General features: G+C 37.4%; 1 protein-coding gene across 6 annotated transcripts in view; it reads right to left on the reverse strand.

The window, feature by feature from the left end:
* CF2H8orf34 (chromosome F2 C8orf34 homolog) overlaps positions 1–27,813 on the reverse strand; it is a 413,316-nt gene that overhangs the window by 127,902 nt on the left and 257,601 nt on the right. For all 6 annotated transcript variants that reach the window (XM_086696037.1, XM_086696036.1, XM_086696035.1 and 3 more), the window contains one exon: positions 7,948–8,083. In XM_086696037.1, the coding sequence (XP_086552163.1) occupies positions 7,948–8,083 (136 nt within the window). The remainder of the gene's footprint in view (positions 1–7,947; positions 8,084–27,813) is intronic.

Below are 27,813 nucleotides of genomic sequence, written 5' to 3' on the forward strand. Positions count from 1 at the left end.
ATAAGGTTTTCATATAAGCACTGCTTTGCCTTGTAATGTTCGGTTGAATTCTTGAGGAAACGTTATCAAGTCTGAAGGAAAAGCTAATTTCCGAAACTATTCAGTGTCCAATAAGAGTGGTTGAAGGTGATTCTTCTCATTCAGAAAACCTTTAAACTTAGCCTTTAGCTCAAAAAAATTGCAAGAAAACTTTACCACTAACAGGTCACCAAACCAATGTGTGGTAGAGCAAGTCGGAATATTCAGCTTCTGTTTTGACAAAAATTCAGGGAACTGTTGATGGTTAAGCCCACAACAGGAAGTGAAAATTCATCACTGACACTACTAGTTCAATAACATATGAGAGATTCAAATATTTTCCACAAAGTACCTGTAGCTGTTCCAAGCAGGCGATTCATTGAAGCTAATTCTTCAGTCCCTTTAAACCTCACAATTACTCCATGAATAAACAACTGAACAGCAACAGTGGCATCTGTAAACTCATTAAGCGCTGGGGAAACTGGGTGAAATAATTTGAATTCTTATATAACGGACTATCGGTGTGGCTTCCAATGTCCTCAACGTTTTGAGGAATTGTTCTTGCCAAAAGGCTAACAGTTTTAGATTTAGTTTTTCTGGACACACTTGTTCAGAGAGGATGCTATGGGATTTTAAGTCACTTGAATCCTTTCCATCTTCTCCTCTCATCAGCTCTTGATACTGGGGTCAAATGGTACACACTTCGGGCAACAGGATGTTAAGAGTGGATAAGAAGTAGGTCCACAAGAGTGTTTTGCTTGTGTGCACTTACCTTGGGTGCTATTTCCAGAGAAAGAGCTTCCTTATAGAATGTGTCCAACATGAATTCCTCTAACTTGCTCTCACTGTTGTCCAACTGCCCCCAGCAATAAGTCACAGCCTTTGTGGGTTTATAGAAATGAACAGTCACAGTGGATGCATGGGGATTTAGCACTGCTAAACATAGCTGGAGTTCTACAGTTTCTCAGGCTGGCTTTGCAGCACCTAAGTAGCAATGCCTGAGGGGTCTCAGGAAGCTGGGAGACACTGGACACAGGACCCTTTGACATGACCCCATCTGAGTTAAATTTTTCAAACCTATAACTCTATTTTCCCCTTAGCAGTTTTAAGCTACAAAAGAACAATTTAACTTTAGGTTAATAAGAAAAAAGTCACAGGCAAAGAATTATAACCTGCCCTGGGTCTAACTAAAGTTTAAGGGTCTAACCTGCCAAAGCCCAAATTCTAGAAAATACGAGTAGAATGAATATCTTTCTCCTTCATAGCAGATTAACAATGAGTTTTAAATCTTATTGCTGTCGTTGTGGAGTTTTCTTTTTTTCCTCCCTCTATATAGTTAAAATCAAGGAATTTAAATGCCTTTTAATTTGCAAAAGGAAAAGATTATTTGATAATGAAATTGAGTGATTTGTTGGTTTACTTTCATTTTAAGAAAGCTATTATGTGTTTCACTTTGTCATAACTGGTATAGTTATGGCTGAATGTAATACTGGGGTTTTGGGGAATGTCATTTGATTCCATGTGAGTTTAGATTTCTGCATTAAATTTAATGTAAAGCTAAAGCTGTATATAAATATGATGTATAATTTCATATTTTTATGAAATTATAATTTTTATGAAAAATTTTTAACTTTAACCAAGTGATAGCATTTTTCTTTATGGCCCTTACCCATTTTTCTTTATGTCAGTTCTGCTCACCTTTCCTTCCAATGGAAACGATGAATTTAAGCCTTCTAAAAATAGTTGGGAAAAAAAGAAAAAATGCCTAGGCAAGTGAAACAGAATATAATGTATGATTAATTATGCGGGTTTCCTCAAGTCAGCGAGTAAATCCTAATAGAGACAGTTGGATATTCGTTCACACTTAACAAGCTTTCCCCTTCATCTTTACTGCAGTGTGCCATCACCAAGGACGATCTCCTTCTGCCTTATCAAGTCAACACACAACCAAACAGCATTTTAATGTCATGATGTGTAGGGAAAATGATGAACAAGTTTTGGTGCAGTGACATGAAGCAGATCAGTTAAAAATCAGCAGGCTATTTGGAAACAAATTTCCCCCAGCATTCTCATGCTGTGGTTTCTGAGCCGGTGTCACTGTATGTTCTCTTGAATCCAATTTCTTTTGAAATGGCTTCAGTTCTTTTTGTGTGTGCACTATTGATGTTAAGCATGAATGAATGCAAACACTTGCACCATCAAAAACAAATAGCATTTTACCACCCGGAATGCCCTGGCAGGAGTCCAAGAAAACAAGATTTAACTCCTCAGAATGGCAGTGGGTAGACAGAATTAATGGGTGGTCTTTCCAGGAAAATGTCTTATAAACTTCACTGAAATAGTCATCTGGTGCCTTGGTATCCACATTTGTCTACTTGCTGTCGGTATCTTAACTGTTATCTTACAACAGAAATTCAAGACATTGAATTTAAAAATTTAATTTGAAACTCAAAATCTGGCAAACTACTGTTTTTTAAAACTGCAGAAGTGTTGCTGATTATTTGCATTATTGACCTACTGACACTTTGCTTTTTAGTTGATACTACTTAGTGTGATTCCCAGACAACAAATGAAACTTGTTTTGCCCATACCATTCAAGGATTTGTAGTTATATTGGTATAATCTTCCAAAAGTCAAACCAAGACAATGAATACATTAAAAATCTATTTTGTAAGGAGTAAAATCAGCAGTTATAAGGACACTACAACATCCTACACAGAAAATTCTTTACTTAAAATTGCTGCTTTTATAATGGTTTCTTTACTTTATGATCTGAGGGGGAAAATGAGATGTTCTGGGTTAGAATCTTAATATATCTTGGTGGTCAGATATCTACTAGCCAACATTTCCCACTTGCTGGATGATGTCATCTCTTTGTTTAAATCACACAATTGCAGCAATGCCCACATCAGACTAAGGCCATTCAGACCTATAGGAATAACACTACTCCAGAATAATTTTCCAGCTTGGAAACACAGCTTTGTTTTATCTGCACTTTCCCAACCATGAGTGATATATTTATGAAAAAAAGAAATTCTATAATCTTATTTCTTGTAAATAGGTTAAATCAATAAACTTTTGAAATTATTGATATTTTAGTCACTTTGTCCCACATAAAACTTTACAGAGCAATTTACTGTGAATTCCTCTTCTCCTGATGTCTTGGAAAGTGGAAGTCCCTCCAGTGGTCACCTGTATTTTATACCCCTCAATCATTCCAGGAGAATGTATGTCTCATTCCAGATGATGTCTTCCAATCAGTTTCTGAATGAGAAGTGCTCTGTGGCCATTGGCTGAATGCCCTCAACTTGATAAAGGCAATAACGTTCTGGACATATCATATGCAAACTCACTCCTAGATACTTTAACCCCCTAAGTAGCTCACAAGTGGTGTCATATCTAAAAAAAAGACTGAGAAAAATGGCAATCTAAAGAGTAGACTCAACCTCTTACCACCAACTTGCTCATTGATGGGCTCTTTGCAGAAACTCTGAACATCACTGAGTCTCACTGACCCTGTCCTGAGCTTATTGACAGTATCTTGCAGCTATGGTGTTACTTCGAGATAACAACAAAACCATTAAGTTCACCTATTGCATTATACCTCTCCAGTTCTATGGAAAAAAGTGATTTCTTGATCTTAAAACTTGAAGAAACAACAAACTAATAACCAACAAAAATATTGCCACCTTACACTCTTATTAAATACAGAAATCCCGGAAGATGGATGTACTTTTTTTCCCTAGCTAGCTAGAAGCCTAAGGCAGGAGAAAATTCCTGAACGTCAGAAAAATGAGGCTCTTTTTTCTTCAATACCTGAGCACTTTAATCCAACCCTCTCAAGAAGATGGGAAAAAACTCAAAGCATTTTGAACTGTTTAAGTATTTACATGGTAATTATCCCAGTGAGTGAGAGAAAGAGAAGAGGAAACCCTCTGTTCCTTGAGATCCTTGTACTGTGAACAATTTGCTAGCTGCCTTTGCATACATTATCCTGTCCAGACCTCTTAATTGTCATTAGAGGTTATCTCCAGGATTTCGAGAACTCCATTTCACAGAGGAGACCAGATTTACTGAATATTTGCATAATTTTTCCCAAGATGACACACTAGGTAACTTAGGGTACGTATGTTAGATCCCTTTGCCAGACTTTGAAGGAGGTTGTCTATCTATTTTATCTTTGCTGTAAAGCCTTGAAAAGTATTGGTAATTATGTGCTACAACTGAACATTAATTATCCAAAACTTTATTATCCATTATCACCAGACTGTCTCCAATCCAGTGAGATTTGGAATTAAATCCTGATCCCAAAAGGCCCAAAATCTAATGCCCAGGCTTCCTCCATAAAGCCCCCATTATCCCTCATTATCTTCTAGGCTGGGTACCAGTGCCCACTCAAGAAGAACAATGAGAATGGGCACAGTTGTCTAAATGAAGCAATCATTTTCTCCACGTTGGTCTAGTCTACAGCACTGGATTTCTTACTGACTCACCCTGAGTTCTGAGGGATCACCTGGTGACTCCAAAACTACTACCTGCCTACTATAAACTCCTGTGCATAGCCTTGTAGTATCAGCTGTCTCTTCTGGGCACCAGAATCTTCTCCTGTGGCCAGGCTAGGAACCTCAGTCAGCATTCTTCCAGTCCTGATTCATTGTTTATCATTTCTGCAAATACGTTTCTACAAATGAGAGGTTACAAAGGCCTGCAGACTTAGGCAGGTAGTGTAGATGAGTGAAGCTGGACAGACAATCCAAGATGAAATGGAGCACCACTGTGGAGTCTAAGCGTCTGGCTGGGGAAGCCGCTACTATGTAATCATCTGAGAATGTGGGCCTCGTATTATCACCTGTACAGATTTTTACAAGAAGACAGAAATCCCAATATTTTATGTAATATTGGCAACTAATCCAATTGTATTTCTAAATATTATGGAGATACACAATACAAATGAACACTGCCCACAGTCCTCTAGTTAATGACTTCTGCCTCAGGTAATTGCTCAGCCCTGGCTTAAAAAGCATAATTCTCACAGTCTTAAAAGTCTTACTTGCAACAAGGAGAGGTGAGCCAACAATATTAATTTATGTTTGAAAAATAATTATGGAGGAATTTGATTACCATATCAATGCATTACAAAAGTAATCCACTCTAAGTAGTACCGGGAGATAATTCTCCATGAGTCTCTCAAATTACTACCTATTTTGTGAGCAGAGACACTGACAACCTTTGTTTCAGACAATCTGTTCAGGAATGTTTATACTACAAACAGCCTTGGAAGAGAAATATGGAGTCTCCCTGTAGAGCTATGGTAGCTTCCCATTACAAAACATTCAGGTTTCCTAAACTCAGGGTTCCTCTCGAGTACTATAACTTTCTATCCTATTTGTGTCATTCTGTGAAATTTGTGGCTTTGGGGACCAGTGAAAATGCGAACACCTGGAGTCCTCTGTCTCTGACAACTGTCTTCTTCCAGCATTGATAAAAACAATTGCAAATAAGGTAAAGTCTCGGGTTTTTAAAGGTTCTTGATAACCGATATTAAGTTTTTCCTCCACTCTGAATTTTGACCTGGTATCCACTCTAAAATCAACAGCCTTATGTTTCTTTCCATACTCTTTAACACATTTCCCTGAATCAATATATCCTTATCTTGCTTTTGAAAGTACAACATTGCCTCTTCTCCATCAAAAGAGTCATGAGCTCCCATCATTTTTAACACCCAAATCTCTTCCTATCTCATTGTTTTTAACTATTTGAGGCTTCCGTCTTTGCCCTCAGACAATAGCTTGGTGCTTCGCAATAACATAACCTAACATTACAATAGTAATTAATTCCCAGTGTTAATTGAGAATTAAATAAATTTATATATTTAATGTGCTTAAAATAGTACATATGTATGTAGTACATAGTGAGAAAGCAATAATATAACTGATTATTTATTTAATCGAATCTCTTTAATAAATTAGTTAAGGGCTCAACTTTATTTATTTATTTTTTTTTATTTTTTTTTCAACATTTATTTATTTTTGGGACAGAGAAAGACAGAGCATGAACGGGGGAGGGGCAGAGAGAGAGGGAGACACAGAATCGGAAACAGGCTCCAGGCTCTGAGCCATCAGCCCAGAGCCCGACGCGGGGCTCGAACTCCCGGACCGCGAGATCGTGACCTGGCTGAAGTCGGACGCTTAACCGACTGCGCCACCCAGGCGCCCCAAGGGCTCAACTTTAAACGCAGGTTGTGACTTATAATAGCCTAACTCTATTATTGGCAAGCTGAATGGTGGGTAATTTAGGGTTAGGTATGTGCTTGGTCTTTTCTCAATTCAAATTCTCAATAGTTTAGAAAGGTATCATTTTCATAAGCTTTTGAAAAAAAACAATCTTCTACGAATGATATGAAGGACCAAATACTAATCCCTCTCAAGTCAAAGTATAAATGAACAAATATACTGTTAAAAAGAAACCACAGGGCCATAATGGAGCCATTTAAGTTAAGCCCCCAAGTCAGTAAACCAAGACTTAATACTTAACCTAACTGCAGTTTCAACTCTCCAGGAGTGTGTAACCTTTAACCAGTCAACATGGGGATTTCCTGGTCAGCACGAGGAAATTTACTGATAGACCCCTTCCTTTCCACCTAGGAGGGCCAGGCCACATCAGCCTAAAACAATGGATTCTTTGCTAACAATTCCCCCTCATTCCTCTGCCTTTTTACCTTTAAAAACCTTTTCTTTCCTGTTGCTCAGTGGAACTCTTTTCAGTTCAGATGCTGCTTCATTCAGGAATTGTTTGATAAAGCCAATTCCATCTTCAAAATTTACCCAGCTGAATTTTTGTTATTTAACAATACTATAAAGGCTTTTTTTTAAAAAATACAAAACTTTCCCATAGGTGACCTGTACACTCAAGATGCCTACATACCATCACATAAACATTAGAAGTTTTCTTCACAGCCCTAATCAAAGTCAGTTCACCCAAATATTACTTCCATTGATGTTTCCACTGTGCTATGGCATTTTTCCTAATGGTCTCAAATAACATCCCTGCCTTTCTATTTTTCTAAGCCTGTGACAATTAAAATAAAAATTTCAAAAGGGTAAAAGGAAAGAGGAAAAACTACAAAAATCTGATTTGATTTTCCTACACTCCCCGCCCCCCATTTCCCAGCGGCTAATCCCCTCTCAAACAATACAATAGAACAGCTAGACATAAAGAAAAGGAGATAAGACTGGCCAGCCAGTGCATTGTTCTTGCTAATCTGCACCATTTACATAAGGGTTAGAAGGCTTGTTTTATCATTTAAACAGGCTTAAAAGCCTCTTTGCAAATGAGATTTAGTTCCTACAAAAGAATGAATTCTAGCTATTTGGTGAGTTTCTGCTAGACCAGCACTGGGAGCTGACTTGGCAGTAACTTAAGCTACTTCTTTGGCCACATACAGTCTATGCAAAGATTGCTTCCAGCTGCCAAAACTGAAAAGTGTCAAGCTGATTAAATTCTTTCCAGGAGGTGAACAAGATGAGGAGCAGGTTAAGAGGCCAATAATATCAGATCTTAAAGGATACCTGGGCAAACTCGTTTTTATGCGGGTGCTTTAAAAGTGGCTTTGAACCCTTAAAGCCCTTAGAGTCTGCCTTTGAAAGGGAACAGAAGGGAAGGCAGCAAATGAAATTCAGAGACAGAAAGAGTTAAAATTTCTCAAACTGTGAAGTGAGGGCAAGCTAAACTCTTTGATTCATTGTTGGTCTGAGTGGCACTGAATACAAGGATACACTGCACGACTAACTCCCTTGCCAATGTTAGCACAAAAGGTAATTTGAAGTAAATGATTTTCTTAACATAGAGGAGTACACCCCTTGCATCAAAAACTTAGATTTTAAAAATTAAGATCATATTTTTATATACCATACCTATTATTTGTTTTACCTGGCACACCTTGAACAGATGTTCAACGTGACCTTGGCCTGAGGTTCGGCAGGGTGAGTAGCACGACCTTGGTTAAATTTGCTCCCAGAAGGTACAAGGGTAGTTACTCCCTCCATTCTTAAATCATCGAGATCCTCTGTAACAACATAAACAATTGCAGAGAAAAAATTAGCCCTAATGGAATTAATAAGAAAAGTCCATATTTTCAGATATCTGCCAATAGTTAAGCAAAACATTATATTTCCACTTTGCAAAAATAATTACTTCATGTTTCAATTATTTTTCAAATCATTTCTAGATGTAGTTGGAGACAAATTACATGAGAAGATTTACAGAAGAAAAATGGTAAGAGACTGAGTCTGTTTTGGACAGTGGGCAGACCATCTATGCCTACAGAACATGGGTCTATCACCTTTCTGTAACTGGTCAAAGAAACCAACCTAAAATCTCTATAGCAATTAGCCTCACATGGTCAGGACTCAGTCAATGACTGCCAGTTTCTCAATTTTTGCCTTTGCTTCCAACTCAGAGCCAACCAAAGACAAGACTATATGTCTTCCAAATTAATTATATAAGATCATTTGCTTCTAATTAACTTGCCTTCACAACTTTCCTATCCAACAGCTTCCAATAAGAGCATGTGTGAAGGCTTCTCTTTTCACTCTTAACCTTTCCTTTTTGTTTTCACATGGGGAGGACAATATACCTGAATAGTCATGCCCAAGGTTCACCAAAGCCTGTGCCTACTTTTCCCAGGTTCTCAATAAAGACTAAAAGATCTAAGTTTCCCTGGTAATTCAGTCCTGATGGAATATGTACACGATCCCCTGCTTTATTCATAGCACAAGGACTCCTGTAAAAAGGATTCTATTTATTTGTTCTCAGTCTTAGCAAAAGACGGACATAAAGTCTCAAAAGATAAATTATAATTTTGCCAAAACATAATCCATCATTTGAGGTTATAACCTACATAAGTAGGCAAATCACTCTCTCCTGATAAGGTTATAGGACTATCTGAACATCTGACACCCCTCCCAAAACAATCAAGAGTGTTTTGGGTTTAAATGGATATTGTAAACAAGTGTCAAATTTTCCTGAGATTGTGACAACTTTCAGTTTAAGTCATAAACAGGCTTTCCATTATCTGAAGAAGGCTTGTCACAGGAGTCTATTTGTCTCCTTCCTCAGGCAATCCCAACTAACATTTTTTCATCTACTTGCACATGAGCAATTTGGCAAGCCCACAGAGTTTTAACTCAATTTCATGGGAGTCATAAAAACTCATCACTTTGACCTGGTTGAAAAGGCGCATTCCCCTTGTTTTAGAGCAATAACCACCACTTGAAAATTTGGTGCTTTTGCTGAAATAGTTATATAGATTTCTCTCTTGATCTTATGGTTCCTCATACAACACAGACATTACTACTGTCTGAAAACACAGCACCTTTCAGCTATAGCTAATTAGCCTCCATGAGATTTTGTTCATGTCTCTTCCTCGCAGTACTGTTCACCACTGAGACATGACTGATCTGCCCTCTCCTGCCCCTACCAGAAGAAGAGAACTTCACAATTTTCTTAGCTCAGGGAACTTACTATATTCCATTCAGTCTTTTTGAGGGCTCCCATTGAAAAGTCTGGCCTAATATTATTTGTTGATAGATCATACCTAAAAACTTCAAACTGGAGTAGAAAATGTCTTACCAATTTAAGCTTGCCTTTGGAATACAATCCTCTACGTGAAGTAAAATCAGCCCAGATGGCAGAATTATTGCACTTACTTGAGCTTGTCAACTAGACAAAGACCACAGAGTATATATATACATGAATACACGAATTTGGGATGCTTTGGAAACAAAGGGGTCAACTCTGTTGGAACTCCCATCAAAAATGGACAAGATGTTTACATGCATTCCTTCTTCAAAAAGAGGTAACAATTATAAAAGTTGGGGTTCATGAAAACAGAAATAATATGGGAGCTAAAGGAAATAATTTCTAGCAGATCATTTTGCCAAACAAGTGGCCTTAACAAGGATTTTGACACTATTAAACTCAAAGGATAAATCCTTAAATTAATTCAAAGAGACCATTGTAAAATGTCGACATTTAGCCCCTCATTTTGAAAAAAATAAAAGGGAAAAAATGTGGTTCTAGCTTCACTAGATAATCTCTGGTGTCCTCAAGACAGCTACGTGGTGGCACTAGGTGGTTTCAGATGGATATTAGCTAAATTTCTTCATGAAACTACTCATCATGGTACAGATAAATTGGTTATTATCTTAAATTAACATGGCTGGGTTAACTTTAAAAAGATAGCTGAAGTAATATTTAAGTCATGTGTACTTATCACCAGCATAATTCTAGAAAAACTGTAAATGTGAGTCATGGCCAGAAACTAAAGCTTCAAGGGCCCTTCTGATGGATTTTAAATAGCTTTCACTTTCCATGAGATTTCAATATGATTTAGCTATTGTATGCCTGTATAATTTCAGGATGGGTCGAAACACTGTTTTGTCAAAAAGCTATGATCTTTACAGTTGCTAAAAATGTGCTCAACTTTGTGTTTCCAGCCTTGGGAATATAAATTTTTATCAAGTGACCCAGGCACACTTTTCACAAGAAATATGATAAAAGAACTCTGTAAGTATTACCCCTTACTCAGAAACCATGTCACTCTTACCATCTATATACTTCTTCTTTTTTTTTTTTTAATTTTTTTTTTTCAACGTTTATTTATTTTTGGGACAGAGAGAGACAGAGCATGAACGGGGGAGGGGCAGAGAGAGAGGGAGACACAGAATCGGAAACAGGCTCCAGGCTCTGAGCCATCAGCCCAGAGCCCGACGCGGGGCTCGAACTCACGGACTGCGAGATCCTGACCTGGCTGAAGTCGGACGCTTAACCGACTGCGCCACCCAGGCGCCCCTATACTTCTGAAAAGGTAGAAAGAATAATGATACCCTTGAAATAAAACTAACAAAACTTTCAGAAACCCTTGACCTCTTTTGGTCAAGGGTACTCCTACCCACCCTTGATGCAGTACGGTCTGCTCTGTCAGGGACATATTGTTTGCTTCCCTATGAACTGGTAACTGGAAGGCCCATGTGTTTAAAGATTTTACGTATGATACTATCCTCATGCACACAGACATCACAAAATATTACAGGTTAAGGGTGCATTCAAACAGTCTTCTTAAATAGCCTCTTCATGATTTTCAACTATGATGCTTTATCTATCAGAAGATGTATCAGGGAAAAACTGCTCTTCAACCTAATTGGAAGGGATTCTATCAGATACTGTTAACAACAGATACAGAAGTAAAACTCCCTGGAGTAAATACTTGGGCTCACATTTCACAACTAAAGAAGTAATCCAGAATCAACAAAAGTGGAAGCCTGACCTGGTAGGGGACCTCAACTGAAGATTCTCAGAGATTCTCTAGAAGCAGTTGATCTTCATAGTAGAAGATGATCCAAGACCCAACTTTTAGAATAATCCAGATAGTGGACAGTTTCTGTACAAGATGCTGGATAAAAACCTCTGCCTAATTCCTATTTTGTTTTTTATCTGCTTACTTATAATCATTTCTCATTTTCTAGAGACCATGGATGTTGCCTATGCATAAAGACCCTTTTTCTTTTATTCTCCTTTTACTAAACTTAGATCAAAGTATAATTATTGTAACACCAATCTTTGATTATCCCAAACAATAGCCTTCAAGTTCACTGGTTGCTAGATACACTATTTCCCACTAGACCCTAATGATGAAAATCTAGGGCAAATTCCAATCTAGGGGAAATGAGATCAAAGGGAATTATAACCAATGGTGTCTTCACTTGCACCTACGGGGACAGATGACCTTAAATAGATCCATTTGTGACTCTGCTAGTATCCTTTTCTCAGAAAAAGAGAGGGACCTTCCTAAGATGTTGGGCCAATTATTCGCCACCTGGACCAATAGAAATGCAAATATGTAATCCAGCTAATAGAAGGTCTGGATTCCAACCTCAAGTCACGAGGTTCTTTTTTCCTGGATATCCATGTGTTCCTAACAGATACTACTTCCTTTGCAGCCAGGATAGCTAGCCTTGCTTGCCTTATACTACTATCTTACACACTTTAAGAATAGTATTACAAACTTTATCTGTACATAGACACTCTAATTCTATAAATCATCAAATCTGAAAATTCCAATTGAGATCTAAGCTCCAAAATGAGGCTACCCTTGATTATTCAGACACATTACCTGGAGGTGTTACCGATTCAGTACTCCCACAAATAAGCAAAGCAGTGTTTCCAATAGTAAAAACCATACAAACAAAAGACTGTAAGACCTGTCATTTTAACTCTGGCATAAGTTATAAATTATACCACTCATAACCTAGATGGATTATAGATCAGTCTCAATTCCTTGGCAAGGGTAATAATGGACAGTTTAGATTTCCTGTTCACTAGTCATGACAGTATCTCTGCCATTCATTGCTAACATTTCGTGCTGTACTTGGGTCAATGGAACAGATAAGTTAGAAAAAGCTACCTATCATTTTAAGGAAAAAAAGCTTTTTGGTTCTCTAAGATTGATCTTTATGACCTACAGAATTATTCTCTTGGCCTTGTTCGGACATTCAGGCTGTTGTTTTTGAAGTATCTCAAATGAACTTTTAATTATTCTTGTTTATGTCACAGGGGTCATGATACCAGCCCATTTAATTATACCATCTTAATACTTCATGCAAGTTTTAAATGCTTCTACACAGCCACTTTCTTATCAGATGGTCACCATGAGGATACAACATCAAAAAGATTAAGAAGCCCTTGGGATGCAACCGATTATGGAGACAAGTGAACAATCATCAAGCAGTGAAGATCTGGGTCTCTAGTCATCTTCTGGCCAACTTTTTGCATGGACAGTATGACTAAAGGAGGGGACTTAGAGATTGAACACACAAACAGAGGGAGGAAAGATCATCGAGGACATTAGAACACGTCCCACACCTCTGCTGGAACAACCCTGTGAAACCTTAGCAGAAATTAGCCCCAAACATTCAGGACTTGGTGAATAAAGGCCGGCTTCCCTCCTTTTGTGCCCATTTCCGACTCAGAACCAACCAGAGAAAGTCAAATGTGCTACCCAAACCAAGTGCAAAGGCCGTCTGCTTCTAGTTAGCTTGCTTCCAGGTTCCTCATGCCAACAGCTTCCAATCACAGCATAGCTCAAGCCTTCTCTCCACCTCATCCCCCTCCCCCGACAAACAGTAGAATCTCCATGCCAGAATTCTCTTTCTACTTGCAAATTCAAGAAATGTATTTCACAAGGTGTTTTGAAGTTAGCCTAGGCACCCCATCCCCATCTGAGTACGATCTTTTTTTTTTTTTTCTTTCTAGCTCAGAATAACTATCACACAGAGGCAGAAAAAGAGAACCTTAGAGTGAGAAGCTTGCTGGAATTCACTTGCTAGTTCGTTGGAGCCTTCGGGGTGCTGCAAGCTAAGACCACCTCAGCCAGCTGCATTGGCTGTGGACTGTCCAATGCAGCTGTGATGATGTAGTGCGGTTGGCTCTTAAAGTCTTGGGAGAAGGCTTACTCTGAGAAATACTGATCCTTTTATTCCTTACCAATATTAGTTCTGCCAAAGATGATCAATAAGCTCCTAAAAACTATAGAGTACTTACCAAAGCTCTAAAGGGTGATGCAACTATAAAGAATCCTGCATCCTGTTTAGTCATGGAAGGCTACTAATAATCTATGTTTAGTTTGCAAAGGAAAAAAAAAATACAAATCTAGGTATCCATAATTCCATTTCCTTAACAGCCTTATTACAGGGAGCAGGTGTCTAGGATTAAATCATCAAAGAAAAAAACAGAAATGCCTAAACTTTGAAAATTTGGAAAGTTTACACAAATTGAAAGAGAAGGAGAAAAACAAATTAAAGAATTTGAGTAAGATCCTGTCCAAGGCATTTTCAGTATTGGATAAGTCAAGGCAAGAAATGCTGAGAACTTCTAAAGATAGAAAACTTAGGTTCTGTGAACATCGATGGTATCAGTGTTTCCTTTTCTTCCTTCCCTCCTTCCTCTCTCCCTCCCTCACTACTCCTTTCCTCCCTCCTTCTCTTTTTTTCCTTCCTTCCTTCTTTCCTTCCTTCCTCCCTTCTTCTCTTCCCTTTTTTGGGCTTTTTTTTCTAAATAAAATGTTCTCCAAGATATTCCTCCACAGTATGCAGCCAAGTGCTGTAACTATGGTAGATAGGTAGATATACCATATACCATCTTTGGTAGTAAGTAGATACAAATTCAGTCTATTAAGGAAAGACTCTAGCCAACTAAAATTTTCTGTAAAGCAATCTGAAATACATTTTCACCAGAGAATCTCATAATTCTTAAGATTATAGTGGTAGCGGGGCGCCTGGGTGGCGCAGTCGGTTAAGCGTCCGACTTCAGCCTGGTCACGATCTCACGGTCCGTGAGTTCGAGCCCCGCGTCGGGCTCTGGGCTGATGGCTCAGAGCCTGGAGCCGGTTTCCGATTCTGTGTCTCCCTCTCTCTGCCCCTCCCCCGTTCATGCTCTGTCTCTCTCTGTCCCAAAAATAAAAAAAAAAAAAAAAAAAAAAAACATTGAAAAAAAAGATTATAATGGTAGAGTAAGATTATGTACAAATAATCTGGTGGGAATTTTTAAAAATATTCTTGCTCTTTTTTGATACTTTGAAGTCTAACTGTCTAGTGGATATTAATGTCTACTTAAGAAGGTAGGTAACTATAATACGATATAATCAGTTTTATCCCAGAGACAAAACAGATATAAATGTTTTAAATGTTATGGAAAACAAATAAGAAAGCAACAAACCGAGGCTTTTTAAAAACAACAACAACAACAACAACAACAACAAAACCTGCCAGATATTATCTATTAATGCTTGGCACTATTCTATTTTAATGAGGTAGAATATTTTCAGTTTCTAACTGAAATCTAAATGATAAAGTAATTATTAGAATGATGAATACACTGAGGTGCCTGGGTGGCCTAGTGTGTTTAAGCATCCAACTTTGGCTCAAGTCATGATCTCATGGTTCATGGTTAGAGCCTCGTGTCAAGCCTCACATCAGGCACTGTGCTGATGGCTCAGAGCCTAGAGCCTGCTTCAGACTCTGTGTCTCCCTCTCTCTTTGTCCCTCCCTGCTCATGCTCTGTCTCTCTCCCTCAAAAATAAACATTAAAAAAAATTATAAAATTTAGGAAAGTTGAATACATTAAGTAAGAAGTGAGTAAAAGTATATAAGCCAGACCAGGTAGGAAATGACTTTTTGGAGGGATGGAAGAACATGAAAATGCACATAGACTTGAAAGTATATAGTATTTGGGGGGATTTTATGCAGCTATTCGACTATAACCTGAGATGTACAGGGATATCAGGATGTAATACTGGAAAAGAGCCTAGTCTCAGATAATGAAGGGAGATAAAATTATCAAATCTGTGTCTTAAAAAGATAACTGTAAGTGTATTTACTAAAAAAACCAATTTTCTAGAGTTATATACAATGTTTAGAAATTTTCTTTTTGAACATAGACAATGCTATGATCTCTATAATATAGAGATATTATCTCAATAAAATATTCTTCGTTGAAATGAATATATTCAATTACATTTAGTAAATGAGCTCATAAATATATTACTCATCCCTATAAATGCATTTCTCATTAATAAGTTCTTACATAAGAACATACAATTGTACATTCAACTAAATATCAAGAATATATTTGATATAGTTAATATGATCAATTTATTATAGAACTATACCATCTAATTTAATAGTTACTAGCTACATGTTGCTACAGAACATTCAGAATGGCTAGTTTGAATTGTGATATGCCGTTATGAGTAAAGTAAACACAGGATTTAGAAGACTTAGGAAGAACATAATACAAAATATCTAATTTATAACTTTTATAGTGACTATGTGTTGAAATAATAATAGTTTGGATATGCTGCATTAAATGAACTTTATTATTATTTTCTTTTTAAGTAGGCTCCATGCCTAGCATGGAGCCCAATGTGGGGCTTGAACTCACAACCCTGAGATCAAGACCTGAGCTGAGATCAAAGTCGGACACTTAACAGACTGAGCCACCTAGGCGCTCCTAAATAAACTTTATTATTACAATTAATTTTACCTATTTCTTTTTCCTTTTTAATGTAATTACTGGAAACTTTAAAATTACATAAGTTGCTCCAATTTGTGTGGCTCATATTGTATTTCTATTGGACAGTGCTGTTCTAGAACATATATTTCATGAATATATTAATTAAAATTATATTTTTAAACAAACTAAACTATGCTATATCCTATAGCTTTAGACTAACTTAATATGCCTTGAATTGATGCAAATAAGAATATAGTCATGAAATATATGTGAGAATATTCCTGAGAACAATATAATCATTTTCATTGACTCTATTCAAAAGATTATTTACTTTTTTTTTTTAATTTTTTTAACGTTTATTTACTACTGAGAGAGAGAGAGAGAGAGAGAGACAGAGAGAGACAGAGAGTGAGAAGGAGAGGGGTAGAGACAGGAGGAGACACAGAAGCCGAAGCAGGCTCCAGGCTCTGAGCCATCAGCACAGAGCCCAATGCGGGGCTCGAACTCACAAACTGTGAGATCATGATCTGAGCCGAAGTCGGTCACCCAACCGACTGAGCCACCCAGGCGCCCCAGATTATTTACTTTCATTACTTGCTATCCTGCTCTCTGGCTTTATTTTTTTTCCCTTAGCCCTTATCACTCACTACCTGAAAAAAAAAAAAAAAAAAAAAATATATATATATATATATATATATATACCTGAATACACACACACACACACACATACACACAAACAGACAACATACATTTGTGTTCCACATGCCTACAGCCATTTGGAAAAGTAAAAACTGGAAGCGAGGAGATGAGGGAGGAAGGAGTCTATATCAGTAGTGCATATATAAGCTTCTGGCAGCCTGGAGTAAGGAAGCCACAATAAAAAGAGAGAGAAATGTGTTAGGAGGTAATTTCCGAGGAAGACTCTGTAGGTTTAGTGAACGATTGAATGTGAAATCCTGGCAGGTTTCTCCACATTACATTTTTGGGGAATATAGGAAGAGATAATGTCTTTGGTTTGGCACGTGCTGAGATGGATCTGTCTTCAGGATATCCATAGGGATGTTTGATAGACAGAAGGACAAGTCTAGGGCTGGAAGTGGGAGTGGAGTGAAGTTACAGACCATATGGCTGAGAAAAACTGATAAAATTATCAGCCCCGCAGTTAAAACTAAGCAGTGACACTTCTTATGTTAACTTTCTCTATAAGTGAAATGATACATTATATTCATGTTATATTTAAAAGAAGAGAGTAAAAAAAATTTTTTTTCCCACAGGGGGAAGCATGAAGCAGTAACATATTTTTAAAGGTAGCCTATAAAATAGTGATGCATCCTTTGACTCACAGGGACACTATTGAGAAAAATGAACTAATTTATGACTAAAGACTTTGAGCACTTTATCTTTATACAATCTAAATAACCAAGAAGTAATCAAGCAAAGAATTGTTTTGATTTAATTTAAGGAAATAACAGCTGCCTAGATGAAATAATCTCAGGACTTTCATTTCGTTCAAGTGTAATCCATGAAATAATTTACAGCTGCTTGAACTAGACAATGTGGGATCTGAGCGAATTTTCACATCTGTTTCTAGGAACTTTATAACAAAAATTAAAAGCTTTCCAAACATAAGTCCCTTCACAGTGATTCAGCGAAGGGTTACCCAAGAATTATATGGCATTGCTATTGGTTTGTTGATTTACGTTGATAGTGCTGATTTGGTCAAATATTTTAAGCAGATGTTATATATTCTGAGTGAATTATTAAAAATAAAACAAATGTTAAGAAAATATATAAGAAATTAGACAAGTTTAAGTAAAATATTTATGAAAACTTTTTTCTTATGCAAGACAGCTATATTTCCTTATAAGGGGGAAAGAAACAATGGAGAGCAAAACATAATTCACTTTGCCGGGATAAATTCTGGTTAAAAGGTGGAGGCAAAATGTTAAGGCCATGATTCTATTGATTCTCTGTTTCTATGATAGGAAAAAAAAAATTAAAAAGGATAAAATAGGCAGAGAGGGAAAGGATTAGGACCTGACATCCTTGGTGGGGAAAGACATATTTTGGAACAATGCTGGGGGTATCTGACCACAGCAAACCCCCTCAGGCGACTCTCCCTCAAGTTTCCTTCAGCAATTTGATGAAAGACCTGACCAAAAATAAGTAGACCATAAAACCTATGACCCACGAGGAACTGGTATGGCCATAGACCACCCCTCATACAATGGAAATGAGTCAATCAGGAGCGGACAACGGAGCACCTAGAGTTATCCAGCCAATCAGGATAAAACCTGAGAAGGAACTGGGGAGAAGGGAAGGGGTGGGGCGACCACAACCTTAAAAAACAACCACCTTTGCCTATTGTTGACAAGCATTCACTTTTGAATGTCTCCTCTCTGTAAAGAGAGCTTTCCTACTATTTTCTTCCTTCCTAATCTTATATTCTAATAAACTTTTGCCTGCTGCTCATTTTGTGTCCACCTCTTCATTCTTCGAAGTGGCCAGACAACGAATCTCAGGTATTGTGGTAAAAAATCCTCCCACATTTCAGTCATGCCTGAAATAGGAGTTCAGCATTCTTTCTCCATATATCAGAAGATCACAACTTAACCAAATTTGTAAATAGTTAAGAACAAAGTGATTGATATCAGAAATTATAGGCTATAATTTTTTTGAATGACCTTAGTTTAAAAAAAAATTTAAGTTAGGGGTGCCTGGGTGGCTCAGTTGGTTAAGGATCTGACTTCAGCTCAGGTCATGATCTCAAGGTTCAGGAGTTCGAGCCCCACCTTGGGCTCTTTGCTGTCAGCACAGAGTCCACTTTAGATCCTATGTCCTCCTCTCTCTTTGGCCCTCCCTGCTCACTCACTAGCTCTCTCAAAAATAATCATCAAAAAAAAATTTTTTTTAAATTTTAAGTTAGAATTGCATCGGGGAAAAAATGTCTTGTGGAAGTAAATGCTGTGCTGGTTTCCCTCTTTAGTAACATGAGAGCAGGTTAAAGAGTATTTACTTTCCTTGACCACATGAGATCAATAAACAAAGAAAGTGATTAGACCAGTAAGTTAGGGAAACTGTTTACAGAAATTTAAGTTTACATGTATTCTGTATCATCTACTATTAACTGAAAGGAGCGAGAAACTTCCTGAGATATCTTTGTTAGCTATCAGTTCCTGTTTAATTTCTTTGACCTTCAAGAGCCAAACACATCATGACCACAAACATTTGTAAAAATTTATAGGCTAGAATTTGTTCACTTAGATTGCAAATGAATCACAAGTCTTGTGCTAATTGAACCAATCATGATGTAAATTGTGAAGGCTTTACTGTTAGTCAGAAAAATTAAGACATCTGGGAATGGTTTTCTCTTTCCAGTCTGCAAGAAAATACTACTGCTTCTAGCAAATTCAAATCCAGACACTACTCGCAAAGACTGGTTTCTGCATCAGAGGGTATCTATTTTTCTTAATTTTCACCCACCACATATTTAAGAGATTATATTGTATAAACAAAAAAAATTTTTTTTGACTTTTTCCTGAAACTTTTGTCACCTTCTGAACTGCTGTGATGACACATTGTGGATAACACAGAATGAGGGACCATATCTGAAGGGTAGCATCAGGGACTGGATTTGAGGGACAGTAGGGGGAAGCTCGAGAAGGGAGATCAAAAAAGAGCTTAGAAGTAGAGGAATAAAACTGGAAAACATTAAGTGAGGCAAACCAGGCAAAGTGTTTAGAGTGTAGACTCGAGCATGACAACTAATGGTATCCAGGTAGTCACAGAGAAAGGTTGATTAATCTAAAAGACTGGAATTTAGTAAATGATTAATTTTCATAAGGTGATGAATAAAAAGGTGTAGGTTTTTCAAATATAAAAATCACTGCAAAATCTTGCCTTTTCATTTCTCATCCCAATGGTTTAGTTACAGAATGATGAGCCACCATTATGTTACGGCAAGCATTGTTTCACCCTCTACGGGTGATACAACATATATACATCTATTCTTTTTGTTTTTAAACTGTTAACCCTATTTAAAATAATTTTTACATTCCTACAGGCTCTATGTTAAATAAATAAGGTATTAATTTGTTGATTGCTAGTGAACATTGACCATCAACCTAACATATATAGCCGGCACCATATTTGATGATATTTTGATTTTTGCCAGACCACAAGTATTAGTTGGGATCACTTTGAAGAGTGTTTCTGCATGGAGATTACATAATTTGTTAACTCAAAATAAGCCTTTTGGAGAGAATATGATAAATTTATACACTAATTGCTACAGTCCCAAGACCAGCAGTTAAATTTTCTGTATCTCTTCTCTAAACTTATCTTTAGTAGAATTGACTCTACCTGAAGTCACTTTATTTTATATACATGATGCAAATACAGGAAGGTAAATTAATGTGATATTTGTGATTAAACTCAGGATTTATTGTCAGTTTACTTTTTTCTTGGGTTTCAAGCGTAATATGTCTTTGGTGGTTGACATCTTCCATCACTACCCTTCTTTCCTCTTTCTTTTCTTGTATTCCATCCTTATTTTTGCTTAAGTCTCCAGCTTTGATAGTATTCTTCTTACTAGATACTAGACATTGTAGACTTCTTTTGCTCCAATAGTCCTCCATTTTAATTCCTTTGTACTTTGCTTTACTCCTTCTCTCGACTTTGTGCTATTGATATTGAGATTTTCATCTCATCATGTGATATTCTCAGTTAGGCAAATTTTAACCCACTACATGCACATTTAAAAAGTTTTTTAAAAGTTAGACAAAAACGTATTTCATTATGCTTGTCACATTTGTTGGAATTCTAAATCCAATATGGCTAATTCAAAAATAGCATTAAGTATCATAGCTACCCATCTTCCTATTCCCTCCAAACTCCCTTTATTTCTGTTTTCTGCTCAGTCCTTTGGAATACATTTTAAAAGAATCAAATTTTTGGAAAATAAAAAAAGAAGACCATGGCTGGCCATATACTAAAATTGTTACTGATGTATTTTGGCTGTGGTTGCCAACTCATTCTCCCTTGTGGTGTGCCACAGGCAAGAAGCAAGCACAGGACATACCTTTCCCATCACTGAGATGGGAGCCACATGCCACAAGACGTTGCCATCCTGTCTGACACACTGTATGTTCCCTTTCCATTCCATGTTGCTTTCTTGGAATTCATATGCTGTTCTCATCCTTTACACTTCAAGCCACAAAACACTGCAACCCCAAATGAAATTTTACAAGACCATTTTCAACTCTGTTCCATTTTCTTGGATACTGGCCTCTATGGAACTATTCTTTAATACCATGTCATACAGCATGATATCACCTAAGAACCCATCTCATACCCTAATTATAGAAACATTTTGAGTTTACTAAAAATGGATATTTAAAGAAAAAAATATAAAAATCAAAAAATGTACAAAATGGCTATACAATATACTCCTTCTACAGCATCCTTAGCCTCTTTCTGTGCCTTGAACAATCCAATAATGTCCATGTTTTCAGGTCTCTGCACTTACTGTGCTCCCTACCTAGGGTGCCCTTTCCCCAGATATGACCATACAGGGCTTCTCTCCCTTCATTCAAATCTCTGCTCAAATATTGACCTCCAAGAGGGGATTTCCTTTACTATTCTATCTAAGAGAGCATCATTTATCATATTTATCCTTTTTATCTTTCTTTATCTCCAGAACATTTGTGACATTCTGTAATTACTTTTTATGTTTATCAGTTCATCATTTGATTCTCCACTAATAAATTTCCAGGAGGGTAGAGAGTGTCTTACATTTCCTATACAGTCCCTGGAACATAATTGATGTTCTATGCATATATTTTGAGTGAATGAGTGGATGAATCATCCCAACACCATGATATACATGCCATTGTTATTCCATTTCATTGACAAGGTATATTGTAGATAAGGTCCCTCAGAAAATGTGAAGCATTTCCCCAAGGCATATAGTATTAATTGGAAGAGACAGCAATTGAAGATTGATTGGTTTGACTTCAGAGGTGAGGATCAGCTTTTATATATACACATAAACACCTACAACAAATGATTTCTCAAATTAGTGCTCATATAAGTTATTAATAGTATTATTTGCCTTCCATGTTTCAGTATACTTGTATCACATTAACTCCATATATAATACCACTCTCCAATGTCAAACATTTAGAGGAAAACTATCATTTGTTCAGTGTCTGTTATGTTTTAATCACTCTTTTAGGTGCTTTCAGATGTTACACCTTATTTTGCCCCACATAACAACCCTCCAACATAATGGTCTCAACCATGGGTAATTTATTCTTCCCTCTCCACCACAAGGAGACATAAGACAATGTCTGGAGACATTTTGTTGTTGTTGTTGTCATAGGTGAGGGAAGGGGGTGGTGGACATTACTGGGATCTAGTGGGTAGAGGCCAGCCTCTTACAACAAAGAATGTTAATAACATCCAAAATGTCTATAGTGCTGAGGTTGAGAACCCCAGCTCTAAGGTTTGTTTTATTCCCCATTTACCTGCATTACAGGCAGGTACCTTACATGAATAAAATGGATAGGTATAAAAAAACAGACTATTGGCAGGAGATTAAGCAGTTTTGGGAGTTTAAAGTATAGGCCAAACAATAGTGTTTGGCCAAATAAGTTTAATCTATGGATTCTGACATTTGAGTTAGACTCTAGTTTGATCAGGTCACACGATTAATATGTTGTGCAGCCTGACTAAGGTGATGTTTTCCCAACCATAGCACAATACTCTATTCATACCACATTACTGATTAACTCTGTTACACAAAGATGGCTTAGTCTGCTGGTGCTACTCTGCTTTTACCTTAACACCAATGAAACCAACAACATATTCACCATATACCCTCACTCCAAATGATATCTATCTAATGGATATTTTCCCTGAAAATTTCATAGGACTATGGAAGAGATAGTCTCTTGACTATTTATTTTGACTAAATTGAACTTTGAACAGCAAAACTTCCCCTAAACCGTCTTTAAACATCTTGGGGCTTTTACCAATTTTTGTTCCCAAAAGCTCTTTCATATTTTGCATCCCATCTTTTTTTTTTATTTTCCCTCCTTTCTTAACTACAGCCTCATCCACAGTCCTTCTGGTGTACAACTGAACTCACTCTCAGTTTGCATCCCCACTCAACACCATGATGAATAAAACAAAGATTTCACCTTGAGATTTGTTCTTATAAAACAAGTTTCTGCCATGACCATTTACTACAAGGTCTTTTAGTATAATGAAAGCCCCAAGCTTATAGTTGCACCATTCATCACCCTACAAGTCTGCTATATGAATAATGCAAAAAGCACATATGTTCTGGCCCCTTCTCGACTCACAACACTGATTTCTTTGCCCTTCAACAGCACTATACATGAGAAAGAAAACAAGAGGAGTTACATAAAGATTAATATGCTGAACACATCTGTGTCACGATGACTCTAAGATGATCCATAATCCCTGCTTTCCAGTATTTATGCCCTTGTATAATCCTCTCCCATGAAAGTGTGGTTGAGCATAGCAACTTATCTTCTAAATAGCAGAATGAAGCCAAGTTTCTTGTGTGATTAGGTTTTTTAAGAATGTGACTTTAGGGGCGCCTGGGTGGCGCAGTCGGTTAAGCGTCCGACTTCAGCCAGGTCACGATCTCATGGTCCGTGAGTTCGAGCCCTGCGTCGGGCTCTGGGCTGATGGCTCAGAGCCTGGAGCCTGTTTCCGATTCTGTGTCTCCCTCTCTCTCTGCCCCTCCCCCGTTCATGCTCTGTCTCTCTCTGTCCCAAAAATAAATAAACGTTGAAAAAAAAAAAAAATTAAAAAAAAAAAAAAAAAAAAAAGAATGTGACTTTAATCTTGCTAGCACATGTTTTCTATTGTTTTATTTGTTTGTTTGTTTGTTTTTGGTTTGCACACTTTGACAAAACAAGTTGCCATGTTTTGGAGGCCCACATGACAAGGAACACAGGGTGGCTTCTGCCAACATCCAGGTAGGAACTGAGGACCTCAGTCCAATAACCCTTAAGGAACTAAATTCTCCCAACAATGCTTTGAGCTTGAAGGGAGATCGTTCCCCAACTGAGCACCAGAAGACACTCCAGGAGTCCTGATTGACATCTTGATTGCAACCTTGTAAGAAATCCTAAAGTGGAAGACATAACTGAGCTGTGCCTACATACCTGACCCAAAGAAATTGTGAAATAAATGCGTATTTTTTTAAGATGTTTAAGTATATGGTAATCTGTTGCAAAGCCATAGATAACAAATATTACATTCAAGCTATTTTTCTTTTCTCCAAATTATTTAGAATAAAATTCTTAATGAAGTCTGAAAGAATTACTTTAGTGGGTAGTTTTACATTAAATAGCCTGACTTGAAGATTAGTTGAACTTATCAAAGTATGTAAAAGACAAAACAGTTAAAATTTCAAACCGCCTTATTTTAAGAGACCTAGTCATTCAAATAATTCCTTAAAGTGTTTTCCCAGTTTCAAAATGGCAAACAAAATTATGAATTAAAGATGAATAGTTATCATAATTTAACATTTGGCCAAATTTATCATACACAGAGCTAGGTTGTATATAAAGTATCTTTATATACAGTTTATAGTATATTGGCGTTCCACCCATAATTATTTAATATAATACTTTCACCCATAGTTAATAAAATAACATGATGTAATTTTGTTATTTTAAATTATAAAGTTTTGTAGTAACTGAATTTTCCCTTTGTAGTTGCAGTGTTGATTATAGCTATGATTTGATACTGTATCTTAAATTTAAACCAAAATTATAACATCATTTGGGTAGGAAAAATATGATCTACTTTATGAGTCTCAGATCCAATATGTGGTTTTCATGAATACATTCTGGCAAAAAAAATGGAGTCAGCCTGTAGCAGCTTTTCATAGAAGGTGCACACATATACACACAGATAGACAGACATACACACATATACATGCATACAGACACACATATATACTCATACTCATACAGACATACACACCCATACTCACATATACATACACAGACACACACACACACACACACACACACACACACACACACACACACTGCTGGAGGACTCAAGCGCCACATGACCCATTATATTTCACACTGTCCTAGCTCAGAATCTCCAAATGGATGATTGCCATGGCTTAGATAAAGCCAGAGCCAGAGGAAAAGTCATCCAATATTTCTTCTGTGTTTCATATTTCAGAACTTTTGAAATGAAAGCACTTTTTCATATAAAACACATTGAACATATTTCTAGATCTAACTTCAGTGTATTGGTGTTCCCACATTCAGGCAAATATTTATATATTTCTCAGTCTATGGATCACTATTTCCCAACACAAACACTCCATTCCAGGAGGTTTGGTTTATTCACAGCCTCCAAAACACATGCAGACCGTTCCAGAACTAATTACAACTAAGATGAGTAAAAAAATGTAGTATTCTTTATTTTTTATATATTATCTGTAAGTGATCCATCCTTTTGCATAAGAGGGCAAATAAAACAAAATTAAACAAATAATAATAATAATAAGCCCTTACATTTGCCTTTTAAAGGTATCTTAATCTCCTCTGGCTTAAGCTTTCTTTTTCAATAAGTCTAGTCTCTTTTTAATTTAGATACAGTCAAATTAAGTTCAAATTCCCAAAAAGGACTTTTTTTCCTTCTTTCAAGTTTCACTTTTCTCCCTTGCCAGATAAGGTGGGATCTGGTTACAAAGGGAAGAGTGTATGTCCTCAGGACAATGGCTAGCAAGCAGCTACTCTGTGCAGACCCATACGCCCACCTCTGTGTTCCTTGCTGGACTCTGAGAAGATTGTGCTTACGCAGTCTGGTGTTTGGGCATGGCTTGTTCTCAGTATGGTCAGGAGCCTGGGCATCATCCCTCCACACCACTGATTCAGCTCCACTTCCATTCTGGGATCCTCTGAGTCCCACCTCCGGCTTCCACCTTCACTCAGCCTAGGCTGGGACATCACATCTCTGCTGCGGCGTCCCTTCGCCCCTCATCACCCACAATTCTCAGCTTTCCTCCATGTCCCTCACAGGGCAGGTAGGAGCTGCTGGGCCTCCCTTAACACAGAGGAGCTGGGAGGACTGGTGGTGTCCTCCTACTCCTATCTTGCAAGTCCCCTTCTCTCCACTCCTTTCTGTTCTACACTTCCGGCTACATAAACACAGAATGGGAACCAACAGTCCAAGAGCGCTCGGAGTTTACATCAACCAGTCTACGGTTTTTGAGTAAAGATTCTGTCACCTTCCTCCCCATTCTTAATCCTTCTGGATGTTTCTACACCCTACACAACTGGGATTTCTGTCCTGAGAGGTGAACCAGGACTTTTGTTTCTGACTTCCTAAGTTGGACTTTTTATGTCTTTTCCTACTATCCAGGATAGTACGAGCTTTCCTCTTTCACTTTGTCAGCTTGGCACTTTCTCATGTTCACTATGAATATATGATCCATGATTAAACCTCTGAGGAGCTTTGCTTTAAGACGCAAAGGGAGACCTTTTAGACTTTAGAAAATACGTTTCTCTCTCCCCAGGTCTTCCTTTAAGATGTCTGATTCTGTTTACCCTCAAAGCAGTTAGCTTTGAAAGATAATCAAGAAAAAACGTTTCATTTAGGCGGTACCTCTTTTCCCATGAGGTGATAGCTTTATGGTGGTCAAAGGCAGCAGGAAAACATAATTTAAAATTAAAAAATAAGGGGTGCCTGGGTGGCTCAGTGGGTTAAGCGGCTGACTTCGGCTCAGGTCACGATCTCGCGGTCCGTGAGTTAGAGCCCCGCGTCGGGCTCTGTGCTGACAGCTCAGAGCCTGGAGCCTGTTTCCGATTCTGTGTCTCTCTCTCTCTCTGCCCCTCCCCTGTTCATGCTCTGTCTCTCCCTGTCTCAAAAATAAATAAAACGTTAAAAAAATTAAAATTAAAAAATAATTTAAAATTTTTAAAAATTGGTTACATGGAAAAATATTATCCCTACTGCTCATGAAAACCTTGTTTCCCACGTGCCCTTTTTATTGTAGGCTACATGTCCTCACTCAAATTTTCGTCTCATCTGCAAAGTCCTCTCATGCTTTCTCCAGCAATAAAAATCCAACCTCTCCTTCCAGTTCAGCTCCAAGGTTACTTCCTCCATGTAGTCTTTCTCATCACCCTAGTTCACAGTAATGATTTATTTCCATTGAATTTCAGTAACATATTACCCATGGTGTTTGAAACTTAATATATTGCTTTGAAACCTTATCTAATTTTTAAAATTTGTCTCTTCATTCACTGACTTATACATCTGTTATTGGGAACTGACACATTTGCCTATTCCCCACCATATCCATTCAACTCCCACCACCTTGATAGAAAGCCTCCAAGCTGCAAACTTAATTTTATATTCTTATTTCATCCATATAATTTTGACCTTTTAAATGAAGTAACAGATGTTCAACCTTTGGCAGAGGTAAAGAACTATATCCAGATAAAGAAATGGAAAAGAGATTTTAAAAAGTCTAACAAACACATGAACTGCATCCTTATAGTGGAATTAAGGGCCTTTTTTAAATATTAAATATAATTTATTGTCAAATTGGTTTCCATACAACACCCAGTGCTCATCCCAACAGGTGCCCTCCTCAATGTCCATCACCCACTTTCCCCTCTCCCCTACCCCTCATCAGCCCTCAGTTTGTTCTCAGTA

This window comes from Puma concolor, chromosome F2, assembly GCF_028749965.1.
Source record: "Puma concolor isolate L17-30 chromosome F2, mPumCon1.1.hap2, whole genome shotgun sequence".
Classification (NCBI taxonomy): Eukaryota; Metazoa; Chordata; class Mammalia; order Carnivora; family Felidae; genus Puma; species Puma concolor.